The sequence below is a fragment of the Loxodonta africana genome, chromosome 4 (genome assembly GCF_030014295.1).
Source record: "Loxodonta africana isolate mLoxAfr1 chromosome 4, mLoxAfr1.hap2, whole genome shotgun sequence".
In the NCBI taxonomy this organism is placed as follows: Eukaryota; Metazoa; Chordata; class Mammalia; order Proboscidea; family Elephantidae; genus Loxodonta; species Loxodonta africana.
The window spans coordinates 169,535,050-169,561,462 of NC_087345.1; the positions used below are offsets into that span (position 1 = coordinate 169,535,050).

Genomic DNA, 26,413 nt, shown 5'->3' on the forward strand with positions numbered 1-26,413 from the left:
TTCCTGCAGGCCCCTGCCACACTTCTGTGGCCAGAGTGCCCTAGGTGCTCATGCCCACCACCCCACCATGCCTGCATTGTTCCTCCCATCCCTTCACTTGTTTAGCTGCTGAACTTTGGGAGGTGAGCCTGTACCACTCCTCATCCAACACCCTGCCCACCTGGCAAAGGGCTGTGAACACTCCAACATCAGGAGCCAGACAGCACCTGCCCAGTCCACCCTCAGCCACCTTGCCAAACCAATGTACAGGGAAGTGAATGTGTCCTGCCTGCTGTTGTCCTGCCCACCTAGAAAAGGTGGTGAGAGCTAGCCTATCCATAGGTGAACGAGCAGCAAAGAATGTCCAGCCTGCTTGCCCTGACATATCACACAAAACAAAGAAGCAGGATGAAAAAAATGAACATGCTATCAATAAATAAAGAAAATAATACCTTAATGTCTCAGAGACAGCCGATGATATCAAAACATATTAAAAAATCAGGACAAGATGGCTCTAGCAAGAGTCCAAAATAAAGGACCAGATAACCTTCTGGTAGAAGAAAAGGCAGTGGAACTACCTTATATGGAATTAAAAAGACTAATATTTAGGGCTCTCCAAGAGATGGAAAGTACCAAAAAAAAAAAAAAAAAAGGAGAAAATAGCCAAAATCAAGAAAAACACAGACATAATAGAAGAATTGGAAAATAATACCAGAATAAAACAACAAAATAAATAAACAATTTAAAATAATACAGAAAACAAGAACTAGAAATCCAAAAGACGAATAACAAAATTTCAGAAACGGACAACTCAGGAGAAGGTTTTAGGAACAAATTAGAAACAATGGAAGACAGAATCAGTGAGATTGAAGACAAATGCATGGATGCCATATTGTTTGAGGAAAAATCAGAGAAAGAATGAAAAAAAAGATGAAAACCTAAGAATTATGTGGAACATAATCGTGAGCAAAAGTTTGCATGGGATTGGAGTTCCAGAATAGTTGAAGAAAATGGAAAGTACAAAGAAGATTGTTGAAGATTTGCTGGCAGAAAACTTCCCAAATATCTTGACATATGAAAAGCTGATAATCCAAGAAGCTCAATGAACCCCATATAGGAAAGACCCCCCAAAAAGTCATCAAAATATATCATAATCACACTTGCCAAAACTAAAGACAAGAAAAGAATCCTGAGAGCAGCTAGAGAGAAACAAAAAGTCATTTACAAAGGGGAAGCATTAAGACTAAACTATGATTGCTCAGTAGAAACTATGCAGGTAAGAAGGCAATAGGGTGACATACACAAAATCTCAAAAGATAAAAAATGTCAACCAATAATAATACATCCTGCAAGTTTCTCTCAAATATGATGACCAAATTAGGACATTTACAGATAAACAGAAATCAAGAAAATGCATAAGAACTAAACAAAACTTTCCAGAAATATTAAAAGAAATCTTTCAGTCAAAGAACCAACAACATCAAACAGCAATGTGAATTTAGGACACAGGACAGCATCAGCCAGAACTCTCAATAGTAAAATAAAGCTAAACAACTTAAAACAGGGTAAAGAACTGTCAATAGTAAAACAAAGTTAAACGACTTAAAACAGGGACATGGAGACATCAATCTGTAAATGACGACAATGTCAAAACGATAAAAGGAGGAATAAACGGGGTAGATGTAGAACTTTCAAATGGAGAGGAAGTCAAGGCAATATCAAGTAACTAAAGACTGGTTCAAGTTTAGGAGGATAAGGGTAAATTTCAAGGTAATCACAAAGAAAGTTAACTTACTCCTCAAAATAAAACAGAAGAAAAAAATTAAAGATTTAGTAAATGCAAAATCTGTAATAATGAAACAAATGAAAAGAAAGTTCACAAACAAAAAGAACTCAGCACAGGAAAGTAAGAGGAACAGGGAAAATGTCAGCACTAAAACAACAATAAAAACAACAATGTGATACCAGTAAACTCATACCTATCAATAATCACACTGAATATACATGACTGAAATGCACCTGTAAAGAAGCAGAGAGTGGCAGAATGGATTAAAAAAAAAAAAAAAAAAAAAAAGACCCATCAATATGCTGTCTACAAGAGACAAACCTTAGATACAAAGATATAAATATATTAAAAATCAAAGGGTGGAGAAAAATACATCAAGCAAACTGTAACCAAAAAAGGGCAGAAGTGGCAATAATAATCTCAGATAAAATAGACTTTAAGACAAAATCCACCATAAAAGACAAAGAAGGACACTACATAATGATCAAAGGGACAATCCACCAAGAAGGCATAACCTTAATAAATATGTATGCATCCAATGACAGGGCTCCAAAATACATAAAACAAACTCTAACAGCACTGAAAAGATAAATAGACTGTTTTACAATAATAGTAGGAGACTTCCTATCACTCTTGGTAAAGGACAAAAAATTTAGAAAGAAACTCAGCAAAGATATAGAAGATATAAAGGCCATAATCAACTATCTTGAACTCGTAGACATGTATAGAACACACAGAAACAATGTATACATTCTTTTTCAATGCACATGGAGCATTCTCCAGAATAGACCATATCTTAGGCCACAAAGCAACCCTTAATAAAATCCAAAACATTGAAATAATACAACGCATTCTTTCTGGTCACAATGCCATAAAAGTAGAAATCAATACCAGGAATAGCAAGGGAAAAAAATGAAATACATATAAACTGAATAACACTTTGCTTAAAAACAACCGAGTAATAGAGGAAATCAAATAGGGAATCAAAAAATTTCTAGAATCAAATGAGAATTAAAACACATCATACCAAAACAAAGGCAGTGATCAGAAGTCAATTTACAGCAATAAACACAAACATCTCAAAAAAGAAGATGGACCAAAATCAAAACATTGGCCCTACTATTCAAACAGAGAACAACAAAAGAAGCCTACAGCCACCAGAAGAAAGGAAATAATTAAGATTAAAACAGAAATGAATGAAATAGAGAACCGAAAAGCAATAGAAAGAATTGGTTCCCTGAAAAGATCAACAAAATTGACAAGCAACTGGCCAAACAGGCAAAAGAAAAACAGGAGAGGAAGCAAATGACCGAAATAAGAAATGAGATGGGGGATATTACAACAGACCTAACTGAAATAAAAAGGATCATAACAGAATACTATGAAAAATTGTACTTCAACAAATTTGAGAACCTAAAGGAGATGGACAAATTTCTAGAAACACACTACCTATTTAAACTAAACACGCTGAGATAGAAAATCTGAACAAACCGATAACAAGAGAAGAGATTGAAGAGTTAGTAAAAAAAAAAAAAATCTCCCAGCAGAAACAAGCCCTGACTCGGATGGCTTCATTGGAGAATTCAACTAAACATTCAGAGAAGAGCTTACACCAGTGCTACTCAAACTATTTCAGATCATAGTAAAGGAAGGCATACTCTCAAACTCATTCTATGAAACCAGCATAACTCTGATACCAAAACCAGGCAAAGACACCACAAAAAAAGAAAATTACAGACCAATATCTCCCATGAATATAGATGCAAAAATTCTCAAAAAAGTTCTAGCCAGTAGAATTCAGCATCATATCAAAAAAATAACACACCACAACCAAGTGGGATTCATACCATGTATGCAAGGATGGTTCAACATTAGAAAATCAATCAACATAATCCACCACATAAATAAAAGGAAAGAAAAGAATCACACGATCATCTCAATCAATGCAGAAACGGCATTCGACAAAGTCCAACACCCATTCCTGATAAAAACTCTCAATAAAACAGGTATAGATGGGAAATTCCTCGATATAATAAAGGGCATTTGTACAAAACCAACAGCCAACATTATTCTTAATGGAGAAAGGCTGAAAACATTCCCGTTGAGAACAGGAACGAGATGAAGATGTCCTTTATAACTACTCCTATTTAACATTGTGTTGGAAGCCCTAGCTTGAGGCAAGAAGATGAGCAATGAGGCAAGAAAAATAAATAAATAAATAATGAATACAAATAAATAAATGAAAGAATGAACGGATATAAATAAAGGACAAACACATTGGAAAGCAAGAAGTAAAACTATCCCTATTCACAGATGATATGATCCTATACATAGAACCCCATAGATTACACAAGAAAACTACTGGAACTAATAGAAAGGCTAAGCAGAGTAGTAGGGTACAAGATAAACATACAAAAATCAGTTGGATTCCTATACACTGACAAAGACAACTTCAAAAAGGAAATCAGAAAAACAATACCATTTATAACAGCCCCTAAAAAGACAAAATACTTAGAAATAAATCTATCCAGCAATGTAAAAGAACTATACAAAGAAAACAACAAAATTCTACTGCAAGAAGTCAAAAGAGACCTACATAAATGGAAAAACATACCATGCTCATGGATAGGAAGACACAACATTGTGAAAATATCAATTCCACCCAAAGTGATCTACAGATACAGTGCAATCCTGATCCAAATACCAACAGCATTCTTTAGTAAGATGCAAAAACTGATCACAAACTTTATATGGAAAGGAAAGAGGCCCCAGATAAGCAAAGAATTATTAAAGAAAACAAACAAAGTAGGTCTTACACTACCTGATCTCAGAACCTACTATATACCCATGGTAGTCAAAACAGCATGGTACTGGTACAATGACAGACACATAGACCAATGGAACAGAACAGAGAACCCAGATGTAAGCTCATCCACCTATGATCTTTGACAAAGGACCAAAGTCTACTAAATGGGGAAAGACAGTCTTTTTAAAAAATGGTGCTGGCAAAACTGGATATCCATTTGTTAAAGAAAAGAAGCAGGACCCATACCTCACAACATGCACAAAAACTAACTCAAAATGGATCAAAGACCTAAATACAAAACCTAAAATGATAAAGATCATGAAAGAAAAAGTAGGGATAACTCTAGGGACCCTAATACATGGCATAAATATAGTACAAACCGTAACCAACTATCAACATACACCAGTAGATAAACTAGATAACTGGGGGCTCCTTAAAATTAAACACTTAGGCTCATCAAAAGGCTTCACCAAAAGAGTAAGGACAGAACCTACACACTGGAAAAAAATTTTTGGATATGACATTCTGACAAAGGTCTAATCCCTGGAATCCGTAAAATACTCAGTCCCTTAATTACAAAAAGAAATAATCCAATTAAAAAATGGGCAAAGGAACAGACACTTCACCAAGCAAGACATGCAGGCACTAACAGACACAGGAGGAAACGCTCCAGATCACTAGCCATTAGATAAATGCAAATCAAAACTACAATGAGATACCATCTCACCCCGACGTTACTGGCACTAATCAAAAAAACAGAAAATAACAAATATTGGAGAGGTTTTTTTTTTTTTTTTTTTAGAGAGATTGGAACTCTTATGCACTGCTGGTAGGAATGTAAAATGGCGCAACCTCTACATAAAATAATATGGAGCCCCCTTAAAAAGCTACAGATAAAAATGCCACGTTGTTGTTTTCAGGTCCAGTTGAGTCGGTTCCGACTCATAGTGACCCTGTGTATAACAGAATGAAACACTGCCCAGTCCTGCGCCCTTTTCACCATCGTTGTTATGCTTGAGCGCATTGTTGCAGCCACTGTGTCAGTCTATCTCATTGAGGGTCTTCCTCTTTTCTGCTGACCCTCTACTTTACCAAGCATGATGTCCTTCTCCAGGGACTGGTCCTTCATGATAACATGTCCGAAGTATGTGAGATGAAGTCTCATCATCCTTGCTTCTCAGGAGCATTCTAGCTGTATTTCTTCCAAGACAGATTTGTTCGTTTTTCTGGCAGTCCCTAGTATATTCAATATTCTTTGCCAACACCATAATTTAAAGGTGTCATTTCTTCTTAGGTCTTCCTTATTCATTGTCCTGCTTTCACATGCATATGAAGTGATTGAAAACAGCATGGCTCGGGTCAGGCACACCTTAGTCCTAAAAGTGACGTTTTTGCATTTTAATATTTTAAAGGGGTCTTTCCCAGCAGATTTGCCCAATGCAATAAATTGTTTGATTTCTTGACTGCTTATTTCCATAGGTGTTGATTGTGGATCTGAGTGGAATGAAATCACTGACAACTTTAATCTTTTCTCTGTTTATCATGGTGTTGCTTATTGGTCCACTTGTGAGGATTTTTGTTTTCTTTACGTTGAGGTATAATCCACATTGAAGGCTGTAGTCTTTATTCTTTATTAGTAAGTGCTTCAAGTCCTTTTCACTTCCAGCAAGCAATGTGTGTCATCTGCATATTGCAGGTTATAAGTGTATCTTCCTCCAATCCTGATGCCATGTTCTTCTTCATATTGCCCAGCTTCTCAGATAATTTGCTCAGATTGAATAAGTATGGTGAAAGGATACAACTGTGACACATACCTTTCCTGACTTTAAACCACGCAGTATCTCATTATTTTGTTCAAACGACTGTCTCTTGATTTATGTGCGGGTTCCTCATGAGCACAATTAGGTGTACTGGAATTCCTATTTTTTACAATGTTATCCATAATTTGTTATGATCCACAGAGTTGAATGCCTTTGCAAAGTCAAAAAAACACAGGTAAACATCTTTCTGGTATTCTCTGTTTCAGCCAGGATCCATCTAATATCATCAATGATATTCCTTGTTCCACATCCTCTTCTGAATCTGGCTTGAATTTCTGACAGTTCCCTGTTGATGTACTGCCACAACTGCTTTTGAATGATCTTCAGCAAAATTTTACTTGCATGTGATATAAATGATATTGTTCGATAATTTCTGCATTCGTTTGGAACACCTTTCTTGGGAATAGGCATGAATGTGGGTGTTTTCCAGTTGGTTGGCCAGGTAGCTCTCTTCCAAATTTCTTGGCATAGACAAGTGAGCACTTCCAGTGTTGCATCCATTTGTTGAAACATCTCAATTGGTTGCTGCATTGAGAACAGACTAAAGACAAGGGAAGAATCAAGGAGACAAGTTATGAAGCCTTTGCAATAATCTAGACAAAGAAGATGGAGGCTCGCAGCAGGGTGGTAGCAGTGGAAGTGATGAGAAATCAGATTCAGTTTTATTTTTAAGGAAGAGCTGATGTGATTTGGTGACAGTTTGGACATAGGATGTGAAAGAAGTACAGAAGTGGAGAATGATTCTAGGTTTTGGTTGGATAGGGTTGCCATTAAGAAGGGAAAGACTGGATGGAGCAGACTTGGAGGAGGATATCAAGAATTCAGTTTTGGACATGTAAAATTTAAGATACCCATAAGATATCCAAATAGAGATATTGGGCAGACAATTGTATACATGAGTTTAGTGCAGTTGTTTGGTTTATAGATATAGATCAGGAAGGTGCCATTACATGGATGGTATTTAAAGCCAAAAGACGGCTTATGATCACCCGGGGGGTAACTATAAGTTAGACAAGAGAAGAGATTTAAGGACCAGGAAATGGAATACATCATTGACGGTAAGTCAGGAAGATGAAGACAAAACAGCAAAGAAGACTAAATAGCAGGGCCAGTCAGAGGTTATCCTGGAAGCGAAGTGAAGAAACACTTCAGGAAGGACAGATGGATCAGATGTCAAATGCTGCTGACACACCTTGCCCCAGCTCATCCCGCTCTTCCCCTCACCCTGTTGGCTATTCTTCCACCGCCTAGTACCACCAGAAATTCTTTTGTGCATTTGTTTGTTTTCTTATTGACTCTCTTTCCCACCACATTAGAATGGCAGCATGTCCAGATCAGAGAACAGAAAGACCTTATTAACTTGTTATTTCCTAGCAAGTCCTAAATAATTATATATTTAAGAATGAAATTTCAGTAGTAAATCCATATTTACCTTAGCATTACTTTCTTTTAGTACGTGCTTTTATGAAACAGAGCCAAAGAGTATTTCATGTTACAAATTGTGTGGGGACTTCTCACTCCGTTTTGCTCTCAGAAAAACTACAGAGAGACATGACCAGAGTGAGAGCTCATGTCTGCGGGAGGCCCCGTATCTTCTAACATAACTAAAGCAGTGTTTCACCCAGGGCAGTGCATAAGGCAATGCTCTGTTAGAAGTTGGTTAAAAAATATTTGTGAGAAATGTTTTTCTTAGTATTCACGGCTTAATGGAAAGTTGTTATTTTAAAGGTGCTGTACGAGGCCAGTCATGTTCCTCGAATGGGTTCTCTATGAAACAGCTCAAAATGAGTTTCGGGTTCCCTGGAGACTTTTTTGATAGAGACCAAATTTCACAGTTCCAGACTTGGCCATGTTTGCTCAGGGATACAGCCTTGTTTGTCCTGCTCAGTAATTGTGAGCCAGAGCTTCCAAAGAAACCAGCCAGTTCCAAGAAGGACTTCTGTGCGTGCGGGCTGACACTCCTGCTGCCTTCCCAACGTGCTTTTCATCTGACTTCGGAATCTAAGCGGATCTGCTGACCTGCTAAACTTCTAATAGCTGTCACTACCAGACACACTCTAATCAAAATTGCCATCTTTAGAACTAACCCCGGTCCCTGTCAAGATCTTGAAAACAACATCTGGAATCATTTTCAAAGAGAGTTTTCACTATTCTTGGCCACGGGTATCATACATTACACAGTTTACAGGCTGTTGTTGCCATTGCCGGTTGCTGTCGAGTCATCTCTGACTCGTGGCAACCTTAGGTGCAACAGAACAAAACGTTGCCTTGTCCTGCACCGTCTTCATGATCGTTGGTATGTCTGAGTCCGTTGTTGTGGCCATTGTGCCAATCCATCTTACTGAGGGTTTCCTTTGCTTTTGCTGGCCCTCTGCTTTACCACACATGATGTCTTTCTCCAGTGATTGGTCCCTCCTGATGATGTATCCAAAGTAAGTGAGTTGAAATTTCAGATAATATTCTGTGATGCATAGGGTTTTCCCCAGCTGATTTTCGGGAGCAGATCTCAGGCCTTTCTTCCTAGACTGTCATAGTCTGGAAAGCTCTGCTGAAACCTGTCCTCCATAGGTGATTCTGCTGGTATTTGAAATACCAACGGCATAGCTTTCAGCATCATAGCAACACGCAAGCCACCGCAGTATGACAAATTGACAGAAGGGTGGTGGATAGCATATATAAAACCCACTGCCGTCAAGTTGATTCTGACTCATAGTGACCCTGTAGAACAGAGTAGAACTGCCTGATAGTGTTTCCAAGGAGCGCCTGGTGGATTCGAACTGCCGACCTCTTGGTTAGCAGCCGTAGCACTTAACCACTACGCCACCAGGGTTTCCATAGCATATATAGTCACATAAAATTGTTAGTTCGAACTCCAATATTATCTAGATCAAGAGCATTCTCATATCTGTAGGCAGAAACTGCACTCCAGAGCCACAGAGTCCTAGCAGATTTTCCTCTCCACGTATGTCTCAAACTCATGAAGTTCAAAAAGGAAATAAAAATTTCCCTCCCACCCCTGCTGACCTGGTTTTCCTTCAGCATTCGCTACCTCAGTCTTTCTCTTATTCCTCCAGTCACCCAAGCCAGAAAGACCCCAGTATCATCCTTACTTTCTGTCCCACATACCCCATGCCCAATCAACCAAATTCTGTAATTTCTCCCAAGCCAGCTACTCTCCATCCCCTGTGCCACCACTCAGTCTGGGCTACCTTTGCCACTAGCCTGGACTCCTAACTGGTCCCGCTGACCATCTGAACTGGCTTCTCTGGAAACCAATCTACTTACTGTACCACAGAGCATTCTCTGTAGAACACACATCCGATGCCGTACACTTGCTCCTGGGATGCTCGTTCCCCTCAGCAGACAGTCTATGCGTGTCGACCTGGCATGAAAGGCCCCCTGTGATCTGCCACCACATCTCCCGGATCTCTTGTGATGCCTCCCATCCCTGCCCCTCAACTCTCCCACTCTTCCCCCACCATGCAGACCTGTGGTTGCACCTCACTCTCTTCCCCTCTCAGACCTTGGTACATGCTCTTCTCTCTACCTCAAAGGCCCTTCTTCCCCTGCACCTCCCTGATCTGACCTATTAGCCCAACCAGTTCCCACCATTTCCTTCTGGTCTGGGCTTCCCTGAACGCTGCCTCTCCTCAGCAAGGTGAAGTGCGCCCCCGCCTGCATCTTCTGTGCCCTCTTCCCACCCATGTGTCGCTCTTACCCGTCCTGTTAACCAGTTGCTGTTGGGTCTAGTCTGACTCATGGTGACCCCATGTGTGTCAGAGTAGAACTGTGCCCCCTAAGATTTTCAAAGTCCGATTTTTTTGGAAATAGATTGCCAGGTCTTTCCTCTGAGGTACCTTTGGGTGGACTCAGACCTCCAACCTTTTTGTTAGCAGCTGAGAACTTAACCGTTTGTACCACCCAGGGACTACTACTCTGTCCTGTTGTTGTTAGGTCCCATCAAGTCCATTCTGATTTCTATCTATCCTATAGTGCCCTCTGTTCTGTTAGTGCCTCATTACTTGCCTGTCTTCCTAGTGGGGCCACCAGCACCGTGGGGCAGGGACTGTGTCCTGTTCACTCTGAATCCTTAGATCCTCATTGAATTTCTGGCTGTGGTGGTCTTGCAGGAGATAAATAGAGTAGATTTCAAACTCCATGAATAGCTCCTGGGTCTAGGGGCAAGGACAGGTGACAAGGCAGAAAAGGGATGCCCCTCCTGGAGTACTTTTGGGCACTCTAAGGGAGGCTCAGCCCACTGCCCCTGATGAAGGCAGCCATTGCAAGTGCTAGGGAGCCAGGGCAGCAGCACTGGGGGCTGAGGTCTCTTCAGAAGTAGTAAGGGTCTTCTTTAAACATATCCTCTTCTGGGGTCAAGGTAGGGCATGTGGCTCCAGGAACCTCGTCAGGTGATCAATGGTACGGCACTGTAAAGTTCCTCAGGCGGCGCCACCAGGACGAAGTGCAGAAAGAGGTTGGCTGGGCTGGGAGGCCGTGAGGAGGGGCTGCTCCTGAAGAGGAGCCACAGAGGAAGCTCAGACACAGGGGGAGCTGGAGCCTGGAAAGAACCTTTGCCAAAAAAAGAGAGGAGTCTACCTGCCAAGAGAGCCCTAAATCCTTTCCTGACCCCCTTAGCTAATAGATCATGCCAGCTTAGGATGAAAGACACTTTCCAAAGGACATCCAAGAGGAGTCCTTTTGGGACAAATATTAGGCCTGTATAGGAGTCTTGGAGTCCCTAGGTAGAGCAAATGGTTAAGTGCTCAGCTACTGACCAAAAGGCTGGTGTTTCAAGCCCACCCAGAGGTACCTTGGAAGAAAGGCCTGGCAGTCTAATTCTGAAAACTCAGCTATTGGAAACCTGTGGAGTGCAGTTCTACTCTGATGCACGTGGAGTCGCCATGAACTGAAATCAACTCGACGGCAACTGATTTTGTTTATGGGACTCTTATTGTTTGTAAAAGAGTAGAAAGGAAACAAGTAAAACAAGCCAGCAGTGCAGTGCTTGTCTTTCCACTCACTCCCAGACCCATTCCCTGTACTCCACCTTGCTCTGTGTCAAAGGCTTCCTTGCTCTCTGGAGGCCTGGAGGGTGGGATGAGGGAAGAGCCAGAATGCTCCCTCTAGACTTCAGAAGGAGTTCCCAGTAGTGGCCGAGTCTCCTCCCTTGAGTGCCAGCTCCCATTGGACAGCTGCTTCCTCCAAGGTCCCAGATTTTGCAAGGGCTTCTGGCTCATGGGCCCCTCCAGCATCACGCCGCTCCTCTCTCTCATCCTGGGGTGGCTGCCTTGGCCTGTTGCACCTCTGATCCATTCCATCATCTCCATAACCAATTCTGTCTATAACTTCCCTGCAGGGACAGAGGACTCAATGAGCAAGATATGCATGGCTTACTTGTGCTTACGTACTAATCTGTAGTCAACAATTTTACCTGTTTTTCACTACATCAAAGCCATTATTTTCCACTTCGAATGTTTTGTTGATACCATGTGTTTTCAGTAATGAAAAAACTGAAAAACCCGTTGCTTTCCAATGGATTTCAACTCATAGTGACCCTATAATGGAAGACATGCTGAATCAAGGAGCAGTTCTGAAATTATGTTATGAAATATGAATTTTGATACATATTTTGTGGGGCACATATGTCCCAAAGAATGTCTGAAGCAGGAAATATTGGTGATATGAGGCAAGGGTGAAATCATCTTATCTTAGCAACTTTTCAAAGTATGGGCCATTAAGGTGCCTGATACTGCTTGCACCTGATTATAAGACTTATTTCCCAGTAAAAAATCCAAAGCAGACAAAAGGTTTGCTAAGCCATACCTCCAGGGTGTACCACCTAAAACAATACCCTTTCAACACACTAATTCAGCTCCAATGTCCTTTTCTTCAGTAACACACAGTTAAACAGGTCCATACCTGGTGGCAGCATGCACTGAAATCAGGAAATCATCTTCCCAGCAGAGCAGGGAACCCGAAAATGTTTATGGGCGCATTCTGTCCCAATGTAAGTTTTAAGCTATTGAGAGTGGTTTTTGTTTTCCTGACTGAACTCTGACTCCTACGGGGCCTGTGAAGAAACACTCTAATAGAAGGAGGAAACCTTGGTACCTGAGAGGCAGAACAATCATACTTTTGTAAAAGATTTATCGCAGAAAAGGGAAGTTGATTTTAGAAAGCATCTGCTATGTGCCCTTAATAAAATTTAAGAAAACGTGCTCTCTGAATAGGAGTGATATAAGTCACCAAACTGAGGTTTGTATAAAAGCTGAATGGGTTAAGGAAGGACTGTTATGAAATAAAAGATTTGAATCGATATCTCAGAACACCAGGTTAGGAATATGGAAGACAAGCCTAAGAAAATGTCCCAGGCTGAAGAGAAAAGGGAAAAAAACATTCTGAGAGAAGAAGATAGTTTTGGAGGCCATCTTTGCAAATTTAGCAAAGAGTTTTGTATTTTGGTAAACACGACATGGAAAATGTAATATAAGGCTGAGGAACCTTGGTTTAAATAAAAAGTTAATTTTTAAGCACAGTATACCCATGTATCATAGTTTGTTCCAGAAATTCTGAAAATTCAGATTCTCTTGAGAACCATTAAAAACAAAACAAAATAAAAACAAAAACAAACAAATTTCTGAGTCCTTTCCAAAGAAGGAAACCCTGGTCGGGTAGTGGTTAAGTGCTGCGGCTGCTAACCAAGAGGTCAGCAGTTCAAATCCACCAGGCGCTCCTTAGAAACTCTATGGGGCAGTTCTACTCTATCCTATAGGGTCGCTATGAGTCAGAATCAACTCGATAGCAGCGGGTTTTTTTGGGTTCCAAAGAAGGAGCCCTTGTGATGCAATGGTTAAACATTTGGCTGCTAACCAAAATGTCAGTGGTTCAAAGCCACCAGCAGCTCCGTGGGAGAAAAGACCCGGTAATCTGCTCGTTTAAAGATTACAGCCTAGAAAACCCTGTGGGGCAGTTCTGCTCTGTCCTATAGGGTCGCTATGACTTAGAATACACTTGATAGCACACAACAATCCTGAGATTCTATTGAGTAGGGCTGGGACAGGACTAGAGAATCTATCATTTTAAAAATTAAGGAAAATATTTTTTTAATTAAAATAAATCTCAGTTCATTTTGATGCAGCTGCTCCGGATTGGGGTTTTGGAACTAATTTGAACAATGGAAACCCTGGTGGCATAGTGGTTAAGAGCTATGGCTCCTAACCAAATTTTGGCAGTTCAAATCCACCAGGCGCTCCTTGGAAACTCTATGGGGAAGATCTACTCTGTCCTATAGGGTCTCTGTGAGTTGGAATTGACTAGATGGCAATGGGTTTGGGTTTGAACAACAAAGCTGAAGCACTGCACCACCTAGTGGAATCATACCCTACTTGTAAATTCATTGTGTGTGTGTGTGTGTGTGTGTGTGTGTGTGCTGGCAGGAATGGTTGCTGGTTTGGATAGTTTATAACTTCTTTTAACGGAATTAATTCTATTGAGCAAAAATGAATAATGGACTGCAAACATTATAGGAAGGAGGAGACTGTTAAGTGAATTGGACATGAAAAGGCAAAACAAATACAAACTTTCCTAATGAAGTAAGGCCAAGAAACTACTGTTGACTCTATAAGGGTCAGATCGCAACCTCATTGTCGAGGGAGGAGGCTCATCCCCCATTTGCAGGGTCATGCTGGCCTGTGGGACACATCGCTTCCTTAAGACACGCAACATAAACCTTGACAAAGAAGTTCTTTCTTTGACTCTCTGGGAAAATGCTTTAATCATAGATGGGGATAACCAAAGGGAAGTAAATGTAGACTGTGCTGTGAATAGAGGCAGTCCATCTGACTAGGTAGAGATTTAGCCCAAAGGTCACAGAGCCCAGGTGGGGCTCAAGGATTACATCCAGCCTTGTTTGAAACTTTTCTAGATGTTGAAGCCCTGGGGTGGTGCAAACAGTAAGCGCACTCAGCTGCTCACCAGAGTGTTGGAGATTCAAATTCACCAAGAGGTGACTTGGAAGAAAGGCCTGATGATCCACTTCCAAAACCCAGCCCTTGAAAACCCTGTGGGGTGCAGTTCTACCCTGACACACATGGGGGCGCCATGAATCAGAGTCGACCCCTCAGCAACTGGTGATTAGTTTTCTAGCTGTCAGCTTGGAAATGCCATATTTAACACCCACCATTCAGGAGTATTTTCCTAGACATTTAGACTCTTTACTGTCCAGACTAAGAAAAGCTGAACCCTCTTTCACACACACCAAGATCTCCCATTCTTAGTTCCAATTTCCTTTTTGAGACTCAAGCTTCTTTCCCAAAGAAGCTGGCCTGGGAATAATGCCATCTTTTAAGTGAGCCTCCTCCCTTGTCAATGAGATTGCAGTCTGACCCTATAGATTCAACAGTAGACACATACTGGAATACAACACAGTTGAGTCAGTATTCATTCTACAAGGTACCCATATATGGTAAAGAGTAACAAGGAGTTTCCATAAAGAAGTTTTTACACATGGTTGCTGGTTTTGTTTTTTGTTTGTTTATTTTTAATACTAGAGCTCTGACTTCCTCTTGGAGACAAATCACCCAGTAGCTGCATAAAGAGGAAAACGGAGAGAGAAGAAAGGGAAAAGAAGGAAGGGGAGGCAAAGAAATAAAGGGGAGTAAGAAAGTAAGAAAAGTAAAGGACTGCGGCCTAGTTAGAGAAATACTGTGCTTGTGAGAGATATTCCAGGAGACAACAATGGCAGAAAAGAAAGTGAACTGTAATTCCAGACACTTCAGTGTTGTGACACTTTGAACCAACCGTGCAGTGCAGGAAGCGGTCAGCTCTGTTCTGGTTTAATGTGATCAAGAGCCTTCCCTCTGGGATGAGATGCTAAATCCACTGGCTCCTTTCTGACAGGCCTTAATGAGTCAGCTTGAAGCTGAGGCTGGTTCTCCATTGGCCAATGGGAAAAGTATGGAAAATTCCAGACAGTGGATAAACAAAAAAATTCCAATGCATTTGGCTTTGGAGTGCATGATATATGATGGTAGGGTTTTCAATAGCAGATTTCCTTCCTAATGATGTTTTTCTTAGGCTAATAAGGCAGTCCCCCCTTTTGCCCCTGCATATTTGGCTGCTCTACCTAGCCCACGCTGCCTAATAAGCTCTGGCACTTGGTTTCTTTCTTCCTTCACCTGCTCATGCGAAAGTTCCTCTGGTGCTTCTTAACAAATTTAAGCAGATAAATGCAATGAGACTCTACTTCCTCACTGTTCCCAGAACACAACTCTGGAACCTGAAATTATTTGTCATAATAGGTAACATAGAAGCCCTAGTGGCACAGTGGTTCAGGTGCAGGTGCTTAGCAGCTAGCCAAAAGGTTAGCTGTTCGAACCCACCGGCCTTTGCCAAAGATGTGGCAGATTGCTTCTGGAAAGATTACAGCCATGGAAACCCTATGGGGCAGTTCTGCTCTGTCCTGTAGGGTCTGTATGAAGCAGAATCGACTCGACAGCAGTGGGTTTAGGTAACATAACTTTAATATTTAATAAACATATTGACACATTGGAGTCTCTGGATGGCACAAAACATTAAGAGGTCAGCTACTGAAAGGTGGGCAGTTCAAATCCACCCAGAGGTGCCTTGAAAGAAAGGCCCAGTGATCTGGTTCTGAAAGGTCACAGCCGTTGAAAACCACATGGAGCACAGTTTTACTCTGACAGGCATGGGGTCACCATGAGTAGGAATCAACTCGATGGCAGCTTTTTTGTTTGAATTTTTGGCACATTATCTTTCACCTGCTGTGCCAGTGAGACAAAAATTATTTTCCAGGAAATCTGAAGATCAGCTGTATATGAACCAGCATCAGTTCCAACTGGGTGTGCCTAGGCTGGAGACTAGATATTTAGCACTCTCAAAGGAGGTTCTTGGGCCGTTTACTGAAAATCAATTCTCTGAGAGCAAGTTCACTAAAAAAACAATTCATCCAATGACCAATTTCCTGAATTAATGAGGATTTCCCCCAAAGTTTTTGGTTTTGCCTTGGCCTCTGCCCCTCTCTCCAACCCTGCCTAGCTCTATCCTGTCACTGCCATTTTTCATATAAATGAGTGGCTTTCCTTTAACTACAGAAGACAGTTTATTGTCTTCTTTTTTCTGGCTGACTTGGCCCCTGTCCCGGTATTTGCTTTTATCAGAGTATCTGCCCCTGCTTCTGCAGCATTTAGGAAAATGAGCAATCTTTCTTTAAACACTGCTTATAGTCTTTTTCAGGGAGTGTTGATGGTTCAGTGGTAGAATCCTTGCCTTCCAAGTGGAAGACCTGGGTTCAATTACCAGACACCGTACCTCATGCACAACCATCACTCATCTGCCAGTGGAAGCTCTCGTTCTGCTATGATACTGAACAAGTTTCAGCAGAGCTTCCAGACTGAGACAGACTGGGAAGAAAGGCCTGGTGATCTACTTTCAAAAATCAGCCAGTGGAAACCCTGTGGATCACAATGGTCTGATTCGCAACAAATCATGGGGTTGGCGCTGGACCGGGCAGCGTTTAGTTCTGTTGTGCGTGGGGTCACCATGAGTCAGGGGCCAGCTACACAGCAGTTAACAACAACGACTTGACAACAGTCTTCTCCATTTTTGCCAAGTTATGCCATGCAGATGCTTCCGCCCTGCCCTTGCCATGTTCCTATCCCTGCCCCACTCTTTCTGCCAGTGAAGCTACGGGAGCTGTTCCAGACCTAGTTTGCAGGATTTAGACAGAGGTCAGACTGGTCACTTGCCCATTTGGTAATTTGACACATTGGTTCCTGTGAATGGGCCTGCTTCCTGTATCGGAGCTGAGCCTGAGGTTCTGCATGGCCACATTCACTCAGGAAGCTGACTCTTCCTCCCGAGTGCTGTTTGTTTATCTTGAAGGGTTACAAAGGGCACACAGGCCTCAGGTGCAGTGTGTTTTGTCAGATTTTAGCAGGTGCTGGTTGGTATTAGGAAACCCTGGTGGTGTAGTGGTTAAGTGCTATGGCTGCTAACTAAGAGGTGAGCAGTTCGAATCCGCCAGGGGCTCCTTGGAAACTCTATGGGGCAGTTCTACTCTGTCCTATATATGAGTTGGAATCGACTCAACAGCAGTGGGTTTGGTTTGGTTGGTTGGAATTATGATGCCCTGGTGGCACAACAGTTAAGAACTCAGTTGCTAAACAAAGGCCAGCAGGTAGAATCCATTGGCTACTCTTTGGAAACCCTATGGGGCAGTTCTCCTTGGTCCTTAGGGTTGCTATGAGTCAGAATCGACTCAACAGCAATGGGTTTGGTTTTTGGTTGGTTGAAATTATAATGCCCACCTTCCCACGGCAGGGACCACTGCTGAAGGAAGTGTCCCTGTGCCACAGAAGCTAGACAAGTGAGAAGGATCTGAGAGCAGTGGAGGAGCCTGGGGTCAAACTGTTCAGAGGGTGCAGAAGGGCAAGGGGCAGTTAACAGCGGCTTCTCTAGGAGGTGCCACTGATGGTGATGGACAAACTAGGAAGGGCGAAGAAGGTAACAATGAGATGGATCCATTGAGAGATTGCCAAAAGGGCCTCTGCACTCTTGAGTAAGGAGGAATGATCACAGGGCAGACCCCAAGGTGTACTAATGGTACCCTCGGAAAGTGAGTGTGGGGGAAGTGAGAGTCTGGAAGGGACTTCTCGACGTTTCTTTTTAAACCACTGGGCGTCTCCCACTATGGATACCTTTGCAAAAACCCAGAATACTTGATGAGATGCATGAAGTCTTAAATATAATGGAAGCCATTGTCTTAAGAAGGGACACTAGGGCCAGTGGAAAAACAGACCCTTCAGCGGCTCAGGCTGAGGGGTAAAAATTACTTCCTTAAGTAATCTACTCTTTCTCTTTCCATGGAGGTCTCTTCCCTCTCCAGAACTGACCCCATCTGACTTTTTCGCTTGGGCACACTTGGAAGTATGGTCTGGCAGGGAATTAAATATATGGGGAAGGATGACCCAGTGTCCATTTTAATCTCTTCCTATACTTCAAAGGAAAAGAAATGTTCCTAATTTGTGGTTATTTACAGCACTGGGAATCAAGCAGATGCCATGAAGTGCCAATAATTTTTTTTTTTTTTTTAAATCAGCCTTAAATAGCTAAACACTCAACAGCAGCTCATAAAGTGAGGCTTGGCAGTTGTTCGGTAGTTATGGTTAAATTGACAGTCCTTTGGGGAGTTCAGATATCCAAAAAGCAGAGGTAGTTAAGACTATAGTGATAAATAGTTGGGCTTGTTAGTTGAAGAGATTTTATAGCACATATTTAAGCTTAAACGCCTGTGAGAAAGTGAACAGGAAATAGAGGTTATCACTTCTTCAAAGCTACTCTATTTATTATCGACCTCATGGGGTTTGGTGATACACTAGGAAAACCAAGACTGAGGTTATTTGGAGGAGGAAATCATTTCTAGGTAATATAATATTGTCAGGGCAAAAAAAAAAAAAAGGAGTTGTGCAAATTTAGCAAAGGTACAAAAACAAAAGTAAAAAATGAGATACCATTACAGGAATTTCTAAGATCATGATGAAGAAAAATAATAAGAAACTCGTTTCCTCTGAGGCTTTTGGCAGAAGGTGTTAATGCAAAGTTATACTTACTCTACTCCCTTCCCTAGACTCTCCTACCCAGCACCAACAAAAAGAAAAACAGGGAAAAGTTCCATCTTGGATGAAACTTGGCTTTGGACCCAACCACAGAATATGAAGACTATATGTTATACACAGTGAAATTCTGACCGAATTGGGGGATAATATAAGAGTTGATGCATACTTCTTTACATCTCAAGCAGAGTGTCGTTTGCTCTAAACATAAGTTAAAAAAAAAAAAAAATCCTAAAATAGCCAAGCAATAATCCTTTACTTAGAAAGACAAGGATTTGAGTCATGAGCAGACCACAGGGAAATTGGTAAATCCTGATGAGAGTTTAGTTCCATAACACAGAACTAGAAGGGAAGCAGGGCTGAAAGGCTTATTTTTTCCTACCCAGAAATACACTAGAAATGAGACAGGCCCAAATCTGGTTTGCAATTGCTGACTCAAGTCAGATGAATGAAGAAATGATCTGTGAGAGCTATCGTACTTCAGTGTGAGCTACTTCCATGCCCGCCTGGAGGATCTGCCCATCCTGGACATGGGAGCTGTGCCCTCATGCAGACATAGGGCAGGTTTGATAAGAAGCACAGGTATGGTCTGTTATTGTGAAACCCAAGCCTGGACTGAACCAGCCAGGGATACTCTTCTCCCCTCCTCCCTCCCCCATAACGTACACTATTCTTGAGCAAAGAGTAACCAACCAGTTGCCATCAAGTTGATTCCAACTCAAGGCGACCTCATGTGTGTCAGAGTAAAACTATGCTCCATAAGGTTTTCAGTGGCTGGTTTTTAGAAGTAAATCACGAGTGTGGAGGAAGTGAGAGTCCGGAAGTGGAGCCTGAAGGCTATTTTCAAAAAGATGAAAAGTGGATGAGACAGTCTAAAAGCAAATGAAGAACTCACATGAAAATAAAATAAAGAAGGAAATTTCTGACAAATATTACTGTATCTGCTCCAAGAAGATAAAGAGGAAATAGATTTTGAAAAGCAAGCTCAAAGAGAAGATAGATAATATAACTATCATGGAGAAGGAGCCCTGGTGGTGCAGTGGTTAAGAGCTCAGCTGCTAACCAAAGATTTGGCAGTTCGGATCTACCAGCAGTTCCTTGGATACCCTATAGAGCAGTTTTACTGTGGCCTGTAGGGCCACTATGAGTTGGAATCTACTCAACAGCAACGGGTTTGGGTTTTTCTTTTTTTTGGTTATCATGGAGGAGAGAGAATAAGAACAAGGAGGTGAAAAGTAAGCTTCCCAAGCACAGGAAAGAAATGGAAGATAACAGTAAAACCCCTAGAGAAATGAAAATCACACACAAAAGACTTGATAGTGCTGAAAACATGTATGAAGGACTGACACAGGAGTTCAACCAGAATTCTGCTGCACTCTTCGATTCACATTACTGAATACCCAACACTTAGCAAAGTGCTAATATAGGCATACCACAGACATTAACAGAAATAAAAGAATAAAGCACAATTGGCAATGCTGAGGAAGAGTACAGAAAAGGGGAACTTAAGAAACTGTGTAAAGATATGAGAAAGTTTCTCTGAAATAAATTAGTTCTGAATCTGTATATCTGGAAAACAGAATACTGGAGAACAACCCTGATACACAGATACTATGTATACATGAAGTGTGAGCACAAGCTGGTATCTGCACAGAGTTTCTGGAAGCATTCACAAGAAATTGTTGACCATGGTTATTTTTGGATGTGAGATTGGGATGGCACAGAGACAGGGAAGGAGACTCTTCTTCTTGTACCCTTCTATACGGCTTAGGTTTTTCTACAACTAGCATAAGTTGCATTTATAATTTTTAAAAACCCATTAAATTTTTTTTTCCTTAAAGTCAAGAATACAAGCTAGATTAGACTTATGGCAGTCCAATTTCCAGAAACTGGCTTTGAGGTAAAATTTGTTTCAGAAGACTTATTGAGAAAATCTTTACATGGGATGAATTCCCATGGAGCCATTTGTGTCAAGATGTAAGAACACATCAGCCTGTTTTTTCAAACTCAAAAATCTGTTTTTCCCACCTTAAAAAGAAAAAAAAGTGTACTATGGCCGATGCATACAACTCTCGAACCAAATTTTTAATCCATCTCGGAGATGGGTCTTGAAGCTAGTAAATAGTGAATTTGGGATTGTACCCCAAGAGCTGTGAAAATCAATCACTTAATTATAATCATAATTGCTACAGAGGAGGAGTACGGTACCACGGGTCTCTTAGTGCTCAAAAGGGCCCAAATATGGTAGACCATAAACACTCATTTGGCAAAATCAGGTGTCCTTTATACTTCATGGGAACTATAATTTATTTTTCCAAAAAGTATGGGATATTAGGCTTTAAGAGGCCATTTGGAACACAGTAATAATCATTAATGTTTGTACAGTGCCTTGCTGGGTGGTTCAAATAATTAAACGCTTGACTACTAGCCGAAATGTTGGCCGTTCAAACCCACCTCGAGGCGCCTTAGAAGAAAGGCCTAGCGATCTGTTCCTGAGAGGTCACAGCCTTGAAAACCCTATGGAGCAGTTCTACTCTGTATACATTGGATCTCCACGGGTTGGAACAGACTCGATGGCAGCTAACAGTAACAACATGCAGTTTACAAAGCACTTTTGTACCCTCTGTTTTAATTCACAGGTCTTAGTAGTAGTAGGTAATATTTCATAGATCTAGCTTTACAGATACAAACATTGGAGTGTAGAGACTGAAGCTTGTTCCTCAAAGTCACAAAGGAGTGAAGAGGCAAAGCCAGGATGGGCCAGCCCAAGCTCTTGCCATTATCTCACAGTGCTTCCAAGGCATGACCATACCTGAGCTGTCCCAGACAGAAGACAGGCTGGCCTGCGCGTTCGTATTCTCTGTGTTTATTTGCATGGTGTTATGCCATTGAGCTGGATGCGTTTAAAAGCAGACCATGGCTGTTGCCACTGTTTGTTAAACATTGCTCCCTGGAGCAGGCAGAGAATACAGACTGCAGTTTGAGTTCTTAGTCATCTTGAATAGTATCAAGCAGGATAAACAGAGGGAAAAGAGGTTCTTAGTTTATCTGAATGAAGGAAGCTATTGTGCACACAGTGGTTTTTACTGGCATGTCTGCTCTTCCTAACTTTTTGCTGCTTTACACTTTTCTCCTGGAAGTTCAAAGAGACAATGATAAAACCATCTCCCTTGAAGGTCTCTCTCTAGCCATGATACCAACTTTCACCATTTCCCTGCAGCCTTTCATGTCAGACATCTTTCATTTTCCAAGGTGCTCTGTTAATCTGGAATCCCCAGGTGGCGGAAAAGGTTAAGCACTTGGCTACTAGCTGAAAAGTTGGAGGTTTAAATCCACTCAGAGGCACCTTGGAAGAAAGGTCTGGTGACCTGCTTCTGAAGAATCAGCATAGTTCTATGTTGACACATATTGGGTCACCATGAGCTGAAATTGACTTGACGGCAGCTGGGTTTTTGTTTTTTTGCTCCTGTTAATTTACCCACATCTCATATTCCATTTTATATTTCTCTTTTCTTATGCTAAACCTTCTGTGGAGGGCTTGTAAGTATATGGTAATACCTTCCATTTATTGGACGCCTATTATCCGCTAGGCACTGTGGTAGGCACTTTAATAAAAAAGTACTTTATATATTGTATATTATCTTTAAAACTTATACCAAACTCTATAAGGTCCAACTCATTACTCTCACTTTGCAGATGAAGGAACTGAAGCTGAGAGTGACTGAAAGACTGCACCTTACAGAAGCGAGTGGCAGAGCTGGGATTCAGATCTGTCTGGCTTCAAAGCCAAGGTTTTCTTTCCAGTATGTAGCACAAAGTCGTGTTGCTCATTGTAGTAACATGTGAAAGAAGGTATTTAGTGGAAAAGTTCATTTTAAACTTATGTATTTTAATAGTCAGCATCACACTCTCTTTTCCCTGACTCTTAAAAGGTGGGTTGGTGGTCTAAGGTGGCGAAATTCAAACTTAATACAAACTCAGCGCCCCCATATCGTACCCCTTTACCGACCTAAAAAGAATTATGACATATAATGGACCCTTCTGTTCTACTTCTTTTTCCACCTGGTCAACTGTCAAAGGAAAACAAAATTCATATGATTATTGAGTTCTAGAAATTAACTTTTATTTTAAATCTGTCAAGGATTCCTGGCAGGTATTAATTTTATTAAAATGATTACATATGGCAAAACAAAGAAGAGAGGTAATTCTATTTCACTACAACATAAATTATGAGTTAGTTTCTCAGCTGCTGGCTCAGCATTGTTCAAGATTCTTTGAAAGGATTGGGAGGGGTGGATTTTAATTTCCAGAAAATGTTAAAGCAGCAAAACAAAAAAATAAATTAAAGGTAATTGCAATTGGAGATATAGCCAAGGATGGGCTAATTGTAAAACCTTCTTGACATGTTCATGGCCAAATTCCAAAATGTGGTATTTAAAAAAAAAAAAAAATCATGTTGCTACTGTCCTATATCAGCTTGGCTTTTACGGTTTTTAACACAGAACAAATCTGCTGGTCCTTTTTTTTTAAAAAAAAAAGATGGCAAAAATGAGTCATGACTAATCAAATAAAAAACAACCAGGATTCATACACCTAACTAAATACGTCGAAACAAAAACAATTTATTAAAATATTTAATGCCAGAATAACTTATAATAGTATGAAAAAGAGTGAAGTATTTGTCCTTAGTTTTAATTGACATGATCACATTATGGCAAGAAATCGGTGTAGTAAGATTCCAAAGTTTTTATCATCAATCTGTAACTACTCCAGGATTTAAATAAAGCCAAAGAACTTATACTTCATCTGATCATACAGTCATCACAAACACATCTTGCTTTGCACTTACTGTTACTGCAAACAGCAATTTGAAAAAACAAAGTAAATATATATATACACACACAAAATATTTTTATATCAAATTATCTTCATTACACTAAATAAACCCCCTCCTCGAATGCTATATTACATGAAAAAGTGTTGCACAATTTATATCAAGACTGATATTGTCTGTATGTTAACTGGAGCAGCCTTTGGTTTTACCAGCATTTTGCAAAATAAGGAAAAATGTCACAACATGGCTGCACTACTGGCTTTCAGACACACAAAAAATGCTTTCCAGTTAAAAAAAAGAATTACAAAAAAAAGATTATATATCCAGAAAAAAAAAAAAATCCCACCGTAAAAGAATCAAACCCTTTTAGGTTTTTCTTTAGCACATACACAGTTATATTTGGCATCTCCATTGTTTATTCAAGTTTCAAGTCTTCCCAAGCTGATTAGAATATGACTGTTTGATTGAAAAAGATTCTTCTCTCTTGGTATTGATTATTCTCAGTCAATGGTAGTCTAATTTAGAAACAAAATGTTCTTTCTTTTAATGCATGATTTCATTTCATTTTGACTTTAATGTCCCTACTTGGCAAAACCCAGAGACTGTTCAATGTTTTGCTTTTCATGTGTTTTAAATTTAAAAATCAACTTTATGTATGTATATGTATATTCACGTAAAGATACATTTCATTGTCTTGTTCTCATTGCAACACAAATTGTCCATCAACAACTGTAATTTGAAATGAACCAAATAAAAGGTTTTTGGTTATTCCATATGAAAAACAGTTTCCATCACAAAAAACACTGAGCTGTAACGCAAATGGTACTATGTCTTTAGACTAAACTATAGGTTCAGTTCTATACAGGAAAATTTTGAGTTTTTTATGTAATTATGTCTTTAAAGAACAAAACAAAACCAAACTTTGGCCAAACTCAAGAAAAAGAAAATACAAATTAACTCTAAAGGGCATTGTGGTGATTTCCAGCAAGGCTTGAAAAAAATGTATCAAATCACAATGGGTTCATTGTTATTTCCAGTTAGTTTGAAGGAATCATCTCTTAAATGTACACCTTATGCAGGTCACGGTACCTTTCTTTCATTTTGGAAGTTGGTAACATACCAGTTTTGCAGGCAAGAAACATGCATAAGAATCCCACTGTCCCTCTGAAAAGCACACCGGACAATTTAAAATACTCTAGAATTTTTTGAAGGGAACATTTCTTTTGGGGTGAATAGATTTCCAAGTTTTAACATATGAATTACTGAATACATCGTAAAGGCTTTCAGCAATTATGGTTCCAGTCCCGGGATGCTTAGGTCCACCTGGAATGATACCCACAGACTAATAAGCATAATGGCGTTGTCATTTTGAGGCATAGCTCTTCCCCCATGCCCACGTTGTAGCTTATTTTTGGGAAGCAAGGCACTTACTGGAATGGCAATGCAGACATCTGATGCATAGTTTGAGTAACATAAAATAAGTTAATATTTTTGATTAAAATGAGGTTTTTTTTTTTTAACTTACATGTCATTTATAGAAGCAACTAAATGATATTTTTAGGATAATTAAAAATAAAGGCGAGGTGGAAAAGAACAACTGCTTCTCCGGCCCTGTTGGGAAAGGAGGCATTGCCACTCTGCTGCGGCTCATAGGGTGAGGATGTATGAGGAACCGCTGACGGGAAGAATATCCACTGGATCCTAAAAGCCGCCAGTTCCTAGAAGGGCTGCGCCAGCGGCACTTTGACTGTCTTTACTTCTGCTATATGCGACGACTTCTGGATGATGCAGCTGGCTGTGCCCTGCAGCTTGTCTTTTCCCTGCGCAAGATTCGTCAAGGCCATGGCCGCGTTGATCTCCTTCCAGTACGTGTCGTCCTTGCTCGGTCCCTTTCTGTTAGCTGCACTGGATTTAAGCACAACAGGAGGAAAACGATCAGAGTCACTGTAGGCTAAGTTGAAAATGCCGCCACTCAAAAGCACAAACAGCATAAAAAGACATACTGCTCACCTGTCACCCTTATTGGATCCATTTTCCAGAGTGTCTGTAAAGACAAGCAAAGATTGAATTACTTCTCTTCTTAAAAACAAAACAAACAAAAAACCTCAGCAATTTTGCCATTAGCAGGAGTAAAACTTATCAGAAAATACGGTTGAAAATCAGGGTTTATTTTTAACAAAGATAACATAGTTTAAATTATAGTATGTTGTTAGGTGCCGTCAAGTCGGTTCCGACTCACAGCGACCCCATGTACAACAGAATGAAACACTGCCTGGTCCTGCACCATCCTCATAATCATTGCTATGTTTGAGCCCATTGTTGTAGCCACTGTGTCAATCCATCTCATTGAGTGTCTCTCCTCTCTTTAGCTGACCCTCTACTTTACCAAGCATGATGTATGCAAAAAATAAATAATATACTAACCTCTTTGCAAAGAAGTGGGAGTAGGATGCTTCTGAGAGTAAAAAAAAAAAAAAAAATCAAAAAGAACTTTCATAGATATACCCAGGTGGTACAAACAGTTAATGCACTTGGCTGCTATCCAAAGGGTTGGTG

General features: G+C 40.5%; 1 protein-coding gene across 1 annotated transcript in view; it reads right to left on the reverse strand.

Moving 5' to 3' along the window:
* Nucleotides 1-23,121: 23,121 nt before the first annotated feature.
* MKX (mohawk homeobox) overlaps nucleotides 23,122-26,413 on the reverse strand; it is a 78,334-nt gene continuing 75,042 nt past the window's right edge. Inside the window, exons 5-6 of the mRNA XM_003410701.3 lie at nucleotides 25,868-25,901; nucleotides 23,122-25,762 (exon numbers count right to left, since the gene is read on the reverse strand). Coding sequence (XP_003410749.1) covers nucleotides 25,576-25,762; nucleotides 25,868-25,901 — 221 coding nt within the window. The 3' untranslated portion in view covers nucleotides 23,122-25,575. The remainder of the gene's footprint in view (nucleotides 25,763-25,867; nucleotides 25,902-26,413) is intronic.